The sequence below is a fragment of the Mirounga angustirostris genome, unplaced genomic scaffold, assembly GCF_029215605.1.
Source record: "Mirounga angustirostris isolate CCGP_5_RB_7025 unplaced genomic scaffold, mMirAng1.0.hap1 SCAF_5, whole genome shotgun sequence".
In the NCBI taxonomy this organism is placed as follows: Eukaryota; Metazoa; Chordata; class Mammalia; order Carnivora; family Phocidae; genus Mirounga; species Mirounga angustirostris.
In genome coordinates, this window is record NW_026991713.1 from 123973361 (window position 1) to 123987020 (window position 13660).

At 37.1% G+C, this 13660-nt stretch overlaps 1 protein-coding gene across 1 annotated transcript in view; it reads left to right on the forward strand.

The window, feature by feature from the left end:
• CUBN (cubilin) overlaps positions 1 to 13660 on the forward strand; it is a 264463-nt gene that overhangs the window by 145724 nt on the left and 105079 nt on the right. The window contains exons 33-36 of the mRNA XM_045874338.3: positions 164 to 277; positions 2139 to 2249; positions 3684 to 3812; positions 4814 to 4946. Coding sequence (XP_045730294.1) covers positions 164 to 277; positions 2139 to 2249; positions 3684 to 3812; positions 4814 to 4946 — 487 coding nt within the window. The remainder of the gene's footprint in view (positions 1 to 163; positions 278 to 2138; positions 2250 to 3683; positions 3813 to 4813; positions 4947 to 13660) is intronic.

The following is a 13660-nucleotide window of genomic DNA, read 5'->3' on the forward strand; positions in this document are numbered from 1 at the left end:
ATGGTTTATGTGCAGCTTCCTTGGCAGAGTACTTCCTTGGCATGCATTTCAGAAATAGGAGAAAATCATTTATGTTTTTACTCATCAAATCATTGTTTTGTACAGTCTGTAGATATCAAAAGTACCTGACGTGTGTTTGTGTGTGTGTTTGTGCGTTTCTCAGCCTGTGGAAGCTACATCCTCACCGACTCATTTGATACTATATCCTCTCCATTGTTCCCTGCCAAGTATCCAAACAATCAGAACTGCAGCTGGATAATTCAAGCTCAACCTCCTTGTAAGTAACAAAAAGAAAAAAGAAAAGGAATCCGGGATGGATGGTGTCTGTGGGAAAGTCCATCTGTGACTCATGTTCTTATCTCCTTGGTGCTAACAATTGATGGGCTTCCTCTTCTTTTCGTGGAAGTTCCCATTCCTGATGTGCATGAGAATAAGCATTTCCTAATCTGGTAGAAAAGTAATTTTTACTGTTTATTCTTAATTAAAAAAAAAATTAAGGTTCAAGGCCTAACGAAGGGGGGAAAACACCCCCCTACAACCTTGCTGTATTGACAGGCATGCGAAATTGGGAGTGAGCAAAAATAATTGATAAACAGTTTTTGACACCTGTGACTTGAGTGTGGTGGACACTCAGGACAGTTGCTAAATGACCAAATGAATACTAAGAATCATAGACTGAAAAATTAATAACTCATAGTTTGGGAGTGCAATGCCATGAGCATATTGATCTTTGGTCAAAGTGGAAGCTAATTGTAAAACCTGGTCTCTGGTGCAATGCCCGTATTAAAAAAAAATTCTAGGACAAGCCTGGAAGAAACATTTTAAAAGTGCTTACATTATTTTCTTTTAAAAATTATAGAATCTCGGGAGGGGGGTGGGAGGATGGGTTAGCCTGGTGATGGGTATTAAGGACGGCAGGTTCTGCATGGAGCGCTGGGTGTTATACGCAAACAATGAATCATGGAACACTACATCAAAAACTAATGATGTAATGTATGGTGATTAACATAACATAATAATTTTAAAAAATTATAGAATCTCTTTTGACCTGGTAACAACCTGGTGGTAAGTATTACTGTCCATACTTGAGAGACAGAGAAAATGAGGAGACCCCCTAAAGACTCAGAGCAAAATACTTTGCAAAGAGGGTGACCCTGGGGCCATATGTATCCTGTTTCAGATGAGTCCTGCCTTTCCTTCAGTTTTTCAGGAAAAATTTATGACTTCAGACATAATGTAGGAAAGGCATTAAGTTCTTTATAATTACAATGACCTTTGTGACAATAAGCGAATCACTTAAGCTAATGAGGCCCCATTTAGCTAATCTAAAAAATGAAGAATTTGAGTGAAATATTCTCTACCACTTCTCCTAGGGATGTTAAGAGTTAACAAAAGAATGTCTTTATTGACATGCATATGATCTGGGGGATGGTGAAGTAATCCTTAGCCAAAGAAAGTTGCCAGCAAGCCAGAAACTAAGCCTTCCATAAAGAAGCCCCCTGCCTTGAGCCGAGCAGTTTTGCATGTAAGGATAATTTCTAATGAGTTGTAAAGCATTTAGATGAAAGATCTCACTGGTTCAAAGACATTAGTAGGAAAAGATCCTATTCTGAAGATTAGGGACCTTGGAAGAACAGCAAAAGAAAAATGCACCCAGGCACTTGCCATTCTGCAAGGAATTCAAAACTTTCTTTATAAATGACTACAAACCTCTAGGGCCCTAGCTCTGGCCTTCAAGTGAACCAGAGAGCGAAGAGAGCGAGGCTCTGCATGCCAGCGAGCTAAGAGTGTCTCATTTACAAGTCAGCAAACTAATCTATTGAGAAAAGTGCTTCCGAGAGGAACCCAGCAATGGCTGATATAAAAGGTGTAAAGACCATATATTCCAACAAGACACTCCCTGTGGTCTCCATGGAAGGAACATACCCAAGGGCCCTCTTATTTACCACTACCAGCATTTCAAACTCTACAGGCATTTTCAAAAAACATTGATTCTGTCATTCTTCAGAGGAACCAAAAGCGATGCTTCCCTGCTGGAGAACCAGCATAGTAAGTGATCAGAGGTAAAATCTCTCTCCCTGAATGTTTTTTTTTTTTTTGCCAGGACTTTATACTAGTCTCCTCTCCTTTTCCTACAGTCAACCACATTACCCTCTCCTTTGACCACTTTGGACTCGAAAGCAGCACAACGTGTACACAAGACTTTATAGAAATTTTGGATGGTGATTATGATGATGCACCCCTCCGAGGTACGGCAGCTTTCACCCCTTCTCTGTGGCCCTGGCTGGGTTTTATTTATAGATTGACATATGCATATGCTGTCATTCCAGGTTAGAACATTTCCAGTGGATACCAAGGGCAGCATAAGCCAAGTAAAAATAATTAGAGGGTAGGAAAGCAGGATTTAATGTGGGGTTCAAGAAACACAGCTTGTTCATATTCAAGGACATGAATGGTTTATGTATTTGCCTTTTAATTTGAAAGTTGCAGCTCCTTCAGATAGCAGTGAAATGTAGTCCCTGGCATACGATAGCATTCTGTGAGAAATTTCTTGTTAATATATGACCAGTTCTTCTATTCAGATCGAGTGTTTCTTCTGGTTTTGTCCTCAGTAGAAGCAACAGAGGAATGAATGAATGAATGAATGAATGAATGAATGAATGAATGAATGAATGAATGAAACAATAAATAAATAAAAGCAAAAAATAAAGCAACCCACACACTGGAATTCTGATTGTAAGGCATCCCCGTAAAATTAAAGATTGCCGCTATCTAGTTTCTGAAATATCTTCAAGTAAAATGCCCTCAGGTTATTTAAACTTTCTCGTGAGTGACTCATATTCGAACTTCGTCATACAAGTTTCTTATCCTGCACAAACTCCATCAGAGGAGGGACTTTGTTTTGCTCACTGCTTTATTCCCAGTGGCCAGAACAGTGCCTGAGACAATAGTGGGCACTTGAATACTTTCTGCTGTATGCACTCCTGGTTGTATGACTTGGCATATTTATCTGTGAGCACTTGACCAAAGATGAGGGTATATTATTTAACAGACACTTACTTAGCACTTAACTTGTTCCGGGTACTATTCTAAGAACTTTATAAATAGTAACCCCATTAATCCTCATGCCCTTATAATAGAGGTTTCATTATTATTGATAGTCTCTTTTCTCAAGTGGGGAAACTGAGGCGCAGAGAACTCAGGCGACTTGTTTCAGGTGGTGCAGCTAGCAAATGGCCGAGCTAGGAGTTGAACCCATGTATTCTGGCTGCAGCATCCACACTTTTTTTTTTTTTTTTTTTAAGCTATAATACATTGCTTTTAAGCGTTATCGCATGTCTTTGTGTGGGACCCTCCTGTGCTGGAGATTTTAACACTAGTTACATTTGGGGCCAGGTATCTACACGTTTCTTACCTCCCTCTGATGCTCTTCAACATGTTTAGACGAGATCGGGCACGTTCAGGGTGGTATGGCCGTAGACACTTCAACATGTTTATAAATCGTCTCTCCTATACTTGTATTCATAGTTTGTATTTAATTCTCAGGCATTGTCTCAAACACCAACCCTGTTTTAAATTCTCCGAGTAGTGCTTTCTTCTTCTTAGCTTTAGTCTCTCGTGGTTACTAGAAACCGCAGCCTGTGCTACGTGTCATTCACTGTCCTTGTCCTGATGTCATTTAGGCCGCTACTGTGGCACCTCCATGCCCCATCCCATCACTTCCTTCAGCCATGCTCTGACGCTGAGGTTCGTCTCTGATTCTCAAGCGAATTCCGAAGGTTTCCATGCCACATATGCTGCATCATCATCCGGTAAGATAAGGTAGCCAGTGGCGCTACCGGGTTAAGGGAAACGTGGTAGACATCCTTGGTTTGTTATTTGGGACTGTTACACCTTCAGAATTGGAAGGTAGTTTCCCGAGATCACCTTTCTGACTAACCTTACTGTCTTCCAATTTAGATTCACCTACTTGTTATAAATTCTAGCAGTAGTAAACTGTACCAAATCTTCCTTGTCCCTTCATCTACTGACGGACGCTTGGGATATTTCCATACCTTGGCTCTTCTGCCTTATGCTGCCAATAGTGAGCTCTGGAAGGAGGGAGAATGGGTTGGGATGATCTTGGAACGATCAGTGTTCTCCCTTCATGATGCGTCTGTTAAGGCAGCCCCTGACCGACAGTGTCCATTGGCATCTCTTATGAATGGACAGCACTGTTCTCCCATCTCCCTGGCCTCTCCGCTGGGCTCAGGCAGGTCTGGGTGTTGTCACCCATGGCAGGATGGATGGTGGCATGTAGGCAGGAGGCGAGAGAGGAGCCACCCAGTGCTGGCTCTGCCAGCCGGGGCTGTGCTTTTGGTCAGCTGCCGGCTTCCTCGTTATTAGCAGTTAAAAGCACAGGACACCTGGAAGATCTGTGTCTGCATTTCTGTGTTCTCTGGAGAGGGGAAAGCTGGAATACTGCCTTCTGTTCGAGGCCAGCATCGAAAATCATCCTGGGCAGAAATACTGAGGGGTTGTGGGATTAAAATATGTCTTTTATTACATAAAGTTATAGTTCACAGCAAGAAAAGGCTTTTAGAAGAGAAACTACAGAGATTCCTTCTGACCTACCATATCCTGTGGCTTACAGTTTTCAGTCTTCACAATCTTTTCCTGATGATATATGACATGGATTTTTTTTTAATTGGAAAAGGAAATAGGATATCCTTTGCTGCTGCTAAAGCTCCTCCCATGTTCTTTCTCCTTCATCTTACTGTATCTTGCATTCGGTCTTTGCTCTGGCACTCACTTTGTTTCTCTTTTCTTCCAGCTTGTGGTGGAACCTTCCACATGGTTGAAGGCATCTTCAACAGCCCCGGCTACCCGGAAGTTTATCCCTCTAATGTGGAATGTGTCTGGAACATTGTCAGTTCCCCTGGCAACCGGCTCCAGCTGTCTTTTATGTAAATCCTTTTTTTTTTTTTTATGGTGTATTGTTTCAGTGTGAATGAGTCTGCAGGAAGGAAGCACGATTACTGATATAAGGGACAACTAACAGCATGTGTGTCCAAGCAACTGTTAGAGAACCTGGTAGGAACTTTAGGAAGTCTGTTTCCAAATTTCCTCTGTTTAGTCATAGTTTGGGTTATAAATGGCATTAAAATTCTCTTGAGAATGGTTCTAGAGCCCTGCCTAATATTATGAGGAAGATATGCCTATGCTCTTTGCATTAATTTGTGGAATGTTTATTTTCAGAGAACAGTAACTGTATCTTTTTTTGAACTAGACACATTTAGAGTCTTACAGAGAAATACTAACATTATTTCTTCCAGCAGAAATCCCCATCACAATGAAGCCTTCCTTTCCCCATATACCCCAATCCATCTTACCTTCTGCTCTACTTCCAGAACAATGATTTTGGAAGTTTTCAGGAACTTAATGGTTGGTTTGTAAAATCACTGGTATGTTCCTAATTGAACTGTAAGACTGTTTGAATATGGACTATGGATATGGAATCAATAGTAGAATCCTGCCACATTCAGAGGGGTCTAGAATAAATATTAACAACAATAATGTGTTTTTCGAAAGCACATGGTAAGTGACATGAGCCTTTTTGATGAGTCAGTAGAGAGGTCACCTGTGATATACTGTACTGGTAGGAGTCAACGAATATGGAGTGAAATGATTTTGGTAATTAAATTGCCATTTTAAATTAAAAGTCACTTATTATATCATATCACATATTATTGGGCATAGTTTTGGATTCTAATTCTGTTTTTGAAGAAATAGAATACATAACTTACCTTTCAGAGAAGAGGATTATTTTGAGGACACCGGCCTTATTCAAAAAAGTCTTGCCCCTTCTCCTAGCCATGCCATTCTGTGCATCAAGAAAGGATTTTATTTTTATTTATTTATTTAAGAAAGGATTTTTTAAAATGCAAGAACAGTCCCATTCGTGGACCACGTGCAAACACCTGAAGTTGCTTTCTTTCAGTCCATCAATCAGACGGTGCCCCTTCATGGTACAAGTGGCATTGTGTTGACACAAAGACACCCTCTGAGTGCCTGGAAGGCAATGCGAGGTTAAGCTGCCACATGAGAAAGAAGTTTCTGTTCGTTTTTGTCTTAACTAGAAGCTTAAAGTTCTATATGGGAAGAAATCTATCTATCTATATATATAAGTTTCACCTGATATATATGTCTTCTTTTATCCAATAAGTATTTTTAAGCCCTTATTGTGTGCTCACATAGTCAGCACACGTGACTCACAGGCCAGATGCTTTTATACATAATAATGAATAAAACAGGATTATTGTTCTTATGATAAAGTCCAAAGCACTTCACGTGGCTTACGAGGACTCCTAATTGCCAAATAACAAGGCTTCTTTCTTGGTCTTTTTCTAGTCTCTACCACATTCACATTGTTGACTAATCTGATGTTCAGTGAGTGACAGGAACCGAGCCAGGTACAGGGAATGTTTAAGACAGACATCCCATTTGTTGACGAGTTACTAATAAATTAATGCCAAGAAGCTATTTATTTAAAACCTAGAGATTCATTCCATCTATAGGGGATAATCATATACATGTAAAGGCCACCATTAGAGTTTAGGATATCAAATGTAAAATGTATAGCACAAGGTTGATGCATACCAGATGGTCAGTGAATGTTAAATTATCTCATTCTGCCGTTTCTAAAATACCTTGTGTGGCAGTTCACGGTTAAATCCAAATGGATGATGCTGAGCTCTTTCTAGAAGATAGGAGATAAATACAAAAAGCTAGTTTCGTTCATTTTACTGTTGAACGGACACTAAATCCTAATTATCATATAGACAAATCTTAACGACTCAGCTTTTTCCTTTATTGTCCATAAGAAGTTAATTTTGATTATTTTGTGTTACTTGCCTGAGTTTTATTTTTAAAATAAATTTTGTAGAAGGCAAGATGTTTCTCTTTATGTAGAGGATAATGAGAAGGGGTTTATGGCAAGGCCTGTGAGTTATTTCTGCCCTGGTCTAAACTGTATCCAGATGGGTGCTTGGAAACATGCATGCCCCTGGGTTGTGTGAGAAGCATATGGAATATGTCAAGTTCAAAACCACGGGGTTTGGATTGTGGACACTGTGGTGAAATTGAGTAAGGAGAAAAACTGGAGAAATTATGGTTGAATCTGTAACAAAAAGGAGGGGGGGGAGAAATAGAATCTAAAAAGGAGTTTTTTGTAAAATAGATATTTAAAGGAATTAACAGAAAATATATTTTATGCTTGCAGAGTGCTTTTCGAAAGTGATTGATCTTGGTTCAAGAATCAAAATAGGATAATGAGAAACAGTGATTGTACTATTTTTGTTCCCCATCATATTTTTACTAAGAGATCTCAGCCAAAGTATTTGGAAAGAGGGTAGATTTGCTTATAAAATGTACTGGCCTAAAACAAAGACTTCCAAGAAAACAGTAAGCTTTTTAAAAAGTTTAATTTGATTCTTGTATCATCCTACTCTCGTTTTTTAATAAAATGTCTTTTCTATGATTTGGCACTGGTTTATACCAGTGCAGTACTCAAACAGAAAAGACCTTCACTTAGTAATCTTCTGGACCATTGGACCAAACTTAAATGTACATACTGATCACGTGGGATCTTGCTAAAATCTACATTCTGATTTAATTGGTTGGTGGGTCCTGATTCTTCATTTAAACAAGCTCTCAGGCGGTGTTGAAGCTGCTGGACCACGTATTGTACTTTTGAGCAGAAAGGTTTAGATTTGATTTCATGTAAATCACCGGTGGAGACAAATGATCTCTCTTCCCTTCCTACTTTCTGAGAAATAAAACCAAACCAAAACAAAGCAATTTCAGCATATTTCACCTTATTGATAATGTTATGGGTAATGAAATCAAGACTGAATTTAAGTGCTAAACGTGGCAGTCATCCTAAATATGGATTCGTAACAATTGCTTGCCAGAAGTGGTTGTCGATAGAAACTTTGTATTATAAAGAGTAAATTGTCAAGGAAGACAATGGGGGTAAGGACAAATGTGTAGTCTGCTTAGCTTGAGGAGGATTTTTCCTGAATTCTTCTGCTACTAAGTTTCTGATCATAGTTTGCTGCTAAAGCTGTGTCTGGACTATCGATACAGACAATCTATATTGTAGTAACTCACCTTGATGGGATCATGGGTGCCACAGACTCACTGTTTGGCTAGAGACCTACCAAAGCTAGTATCTGGCTTGAGAAGCAATGGTAGAGCAAGTATGACTTGTTTGTTCCAGCCCTATGCTTGGCAGTGAATGCTTGGAAGTGTGCCTGATACATTCGTCCCATAGAGGGGCTTGAGGTGCCCAGAACCTCCAGACCGGTGGTCTGTCATCCTAATCCATTAGCTGAGACAGAGCCCTAGGAGAGCACTCTACTTACTTATCATGTGAAATCACAATGTTGAGCACTGACTGAAAAATACACACAGTAGAGAAGTAAGTTTTCTATTCTCGAGACCCTTTTTCCCCCCCTTTCTGACATTTTCTTCTCTATGGTCTTTCTAGATCATTCTTTCTTCTTTTTATCTTGTCTTGCCTCTTCTCAGCGAAAACTCCCTCCATTTACTTCTGAAAAAAGAATAGTTTGCATACGCTTTCTCTATGGTTTTTTTTTAACCGTTACATTATTGTTTCTTTAAAAATTAATTTTAGGGGCGCCTGGGTGGCTCAGTTGGTTAAACTACTGCCTTCGGCTCAGGTCATGATCCTGGAGTCCCTGGATCGAGTCCCGCATCAGGCTCCCTGCTTGGCAGGGAGTCTGCTTCTCCCTCTGACCCTCCCCCTCTCATGTGCTTTCTCTCTCTCATTCTCTCTCTCTCAAATAAATAAATAAAATCTTTAAAAAAATTAATTTTAAATTAATAAAATGTTACAGGGCAGCAAAAGTCCCCCTTACTTGTTCAACACAGAGTTAACTTGTATCTTGAATTGCATATGTATCACTTCCATACATGTTTTTATAATTTTACTATACATACTATGTTATGTGTGTATAATATGTATAGCATCTATATCTATATATCTCCATATACACTACATAGTATTGCTTTTTGTTTTATATTTTATATAAATGAAATCATACTTATTGGTTGGACAGGAATTACATTGAATTTATACATTAATTTTTAGAAGGATCTTTATTGACTTTTCATATTCTTGAATTTGGAATATCCCTGCATTTATTTTGGTCTTCTTTTATGTCCTTTGTTAAACTTTCACATTTTTTAAATAGAGGTCTTATAGCTAGATACCTTTTTTTGGTTATTGCTGTTGAAAATGGCATCCATTTAAAACTTACAGATGTGACCTGGCTACCTTACCAAAAAATAATACCCTCCTTAAATTATTCTTTCCTCTGATCACTACCTCATTTTATGTCTACTTATTTATTATCTCTCTTTCCTTCTTGAATAGAAGATCCTGAAAGGGAGGAACATTCTCTATGTTCTTCATTGTCCAACCCCCATGATAGTGTCAGGCAATATAGAAGAGAGTAAAAATTGTTGAGTAAACATTGACTAAGTTGCAGTTTCTAAATTTTTGTTTGCAGGTTTAAGGAAACCCTATTTGTTTTTGCATATCTTATCCAGCAACCATTGTATTCTCTAGAATGACAAAGATTTTTTTTCTCTTTTCTACTGCTGTATCTTTAGTGCCTAGAAGGGAACCTGACACATTAAAGTGCACAATGAATATTTATCAGTGAATGAACCCTCCTGAATATTAATTTACAGCTCCTCTTTTCCAGTTCTTACAACCTTTCCCTCTTTTTCTTGTCTTGTTTCCCTGGAAAATGCTTCAGTGTAATGTGAAACAAAGTGATGAGAGCAGGCTCCCTGTGTTGTTTCTGATTCAAAGGAAATGCCTTAAAATTTTTACCTCTAAGTATATTTGCTGTAGGTGTTTTGTAGGCACTTATCCCATTAAGAAAATTTCCTTCTATTCCTAATTTTCTAGGAGTATTTATGATGAGCGGGTGTTGAGTTTTATCAAATGTTTTTTCTGCATTGTCATTGATTTTCTCTTAGTGTATTTTGCATCTATTTCTGTTAGTTGTGTGTACAAGTGCGTGTGTGTGTTGAATTTTCTCATTGATCTTCTGTTCTTAAAGCTTTGTTAGTACAACTTGATTAGATTTTACAAATTTATGGATCCATTTTGCTTATATTTTATTTAGGATCTTTCATATATATTGTTAAGTTAGGTTGACCTACACTTTTCTTTCTTTGACATCCTTTGACTGGCTTTGCTGTCAAGATTATACTAACCTCAACATGCTGGAGAATCACCCTCTTTTCTATTCTTTGTTGCAGTTTCCATAAGATTGAAGTTGGGCTACTGATTCATTGAAGCTTTGGTAGAGTTCCCTTATGAAATCATCTGGGCTCATATTTTGGTTTGTGTTGTCTGTGCACAACTTTAAATACTGATTTTTGTTTGATTTAATGGATTTTCTTTAAGGTTTTTCATTTTTTTCTTCAACTAGTTGTATTATTATATTTTTATAGAAAACTAAGAGTTCAAATTTATGGCATAAGGTTTTTAAGGGATATCATTAAAATTTTATTTTTTTAAAATTTATTTTATTTTTTTTAAAGATTTTATTTATTTATTTGAGACAGAGAGAATGAGAGACAGAGAGCATGAGAGGGAGGAGGGTCAGAGGGAGAAGCAGACTCCCTGCCGAGCAGGGAGCCCGATGCGGGACTCGATCCCGGGACTCCAGGATCATGACCTGAGCTGAAGGCAGTTGCTTAACCAACTGAGCCACCCAGGCGCCCGATATCATTAAAATTTTTAAAAAATTTAATGTATCTGAAATTAAGTCCTTTTCTTATTAGTTATATTGCTCATTTAAGCTTTCTTTTAGTACTGATCAGTTTTTTCAGAAGTTTATACTTTATTAGTCTTGTCAAAGTAATAGCTTTGATATTTTTATCTTTTCTAGTACTTTCTACATTTCTATTTCATTAATTTCAGATGTTTTGTTGTTTCTTTACTTCCCTTGTGTTTTTTTCTGCTTTGATTTTTTAACTTTTAAGATTAGACACCTAGCTCGTTTTTCTTAATATTTGTTCTTTTCTTTTATAAACATCTAAAGCTATTAATTTCCCTCTAAATATTGCTTTGACTGTGCTTTATAAGTTTTTTTAATACGGTTTTTAAGGATTTTATTTATTTATTTATTTATTTATTTATTTATTTATTTATTTATTTATTTATTTATCAGAGAAAGAAAAAGAGAGAGAGAGAGTGTACCCACAAGTAGGGGAAGCAGAGGGAGAAGCAGGCTTCCCACTGAGCAGGGAGCCCGATGCAGGACTCGATCCCAGGACCCTGGGATCAGGACCTGAGCTGAAAGCAGATGCTTAACTGACTGAGCCACCCAAGCGTCCTACTCTATAAATTTTAATACACAATGTTTTCACTCTCATTCAGTCCTAAATATAGCCTAATTTCCATTATGATTTCTTATTTAACACATGGTTTATATAGAAAGACATTTTGTTTCCAAATTATGGAACATTTTGTTATCTCTTTGTTACTCTATTCTAATTTTATTCTATAGTGGTCAGAGAACATGGTTTTTAATAGTTTTAATATTTTCTGAAACTTAATTTGTGGCCAACAACATCTATACATTTTTAGACATGTTAATGGGAACATGAAAAGAATAATTGTAGAGAATTTGTAGATTCAAATTACTGGGTGTTATAAAAAGCTTTGTTGTTGCTGTTATTGTAATTCACCATCTTATGGAAGTCACAAAAATCATCTGTTTTAGTCCTTAGTATGTTTGAAAAATAATTCTATAGTCAGAAACTGCTCCTTTAAAAGTTACTAATTTATTTTTAGCAACCAAATCCTATAGCCTGTTCTTAGTCTCAGATCTGTGCATCATTTGACACTCATCATCACTCTGTATCACCCTCTGTTTCATTTTCTCTCTTGGCTTTTATGACATGACATTGAACTTGTTTTTAGTCCTCTTTTTCACACTTACTCCTGGGTTTGCTGTTTCCCCTTCCTCTTAATATATTCAAAATGCAGGTGTTCCCCTAAGCTTCTGTTGTCATCTCTTCTCTCATTCTCTTTCTATTAATTATCTCCCACATGTTCATTTCTAAACCCCCAGTCTAGCCATGCTTTCAGCTTTTATCATATACACACAGATGATTTCCAAGTATAGCCCCAGCGTATCTTCTGAAGTCCAAACTACATATTAGCTCCAACAGATAGTTCCACTTTGGTAATACACCATTATGTTAGATTCAGCATATCTAAAAACAAAAATATATTTTTCTGCTGTCCCCAGTTACTATATTGTTATATTATATTGCCATTATATGTTACTGCAGAGTAATTTTCTCAAGCAGATCTGTGGTGATCTAATTTTACCACTTAAAATTCAAGTGTTTTTTTTAATATGGTAAAAGATATATAACATAAAAAATAGCATTTTACCTATTTTTATGTACACAATTCAATGGCATTACATACATTTACAGTTCTGTGCAACCATCACTACTATCCTCTTCTTTATTTCTCTTGGGTAGTTATCTTGGAGAGGAACTTCTGAGCCATTAGTTGGATGTGTATTACATTTCATAAGAAACTGCCAAATAATTATTCAAACAGAAATATATGAGACTTCTAACGCGCTTGCTAACATTTGATCTTGTCAGTCTTTTTCATTTTAGCCATTCTGATGGGTATGAAATGATAACTTACAGTGATATTTAATTTACATTGTTCTGATGCCTAATGACACAGAGTACTTTGGACATTCTCACCGGCTATTCACTCAACTTCTTTTAAGAGTCTGTTCAAACCTTTTGTCATTATTACCTTGGTTATTTGTTTTTTCGTAGTTTATTTGTAGGATTTCCTTTCATATTTCAGATATGAGTGCCTCGTTAGATATATGCTTTGTAATTATCTCTTCTTCTCCCCCTGCACAGTCTGTAACTTGCCTATTCATTTTCTTAGTCATGTCTTTAATGAGGAGAAATTTTAATTTTTGATGAAGTTGAATTTACTAATTTTTTTAATCTTATGGTTAATGCCTTTTGCATTCCATCTAAGAACTATTTGCCTTCCCCAAGGTTGTAAAGACATTCTCTGTTTTCTTCTAGGAGATTTATGTTTCTGGATCTTATGTTTACATCTATAAGGAATATTAAATAATTTTCTATGTATGGAGAGAGGCAGAGGTTGAGGGGTTTTTTTTCCCTCCATAAGGCTATTCAGTTACTGAAGCACCACCTGTTAGAATGATTTTCTTTTCCCCATTGAATTGTCTTGGCAGTGTGGATTGGGTTGTATTGACTACATATTTATATATCCAAGTTTATAAAACACTAAGGCCAAGTTCTGAAAGCATTCATTTAGCATGTACATGTTCCAGACTCTGTATGTTACTAGTGATAATCATGAAATAGATATTATTTACTATCTTTCATTCCCCCGTGTCATCATAACTGCAGAATATAATACAAGATGAATAGGCCACATTTCCAAATACTAGCCTGTATAATTACAAATCCCATATTTATTCTGCCTTTTCAGAAATGAAGTACAGATACCTTTGATTGGCACTTAAGCTCTGGCAAAATTAGCCCATCATACTGCTTC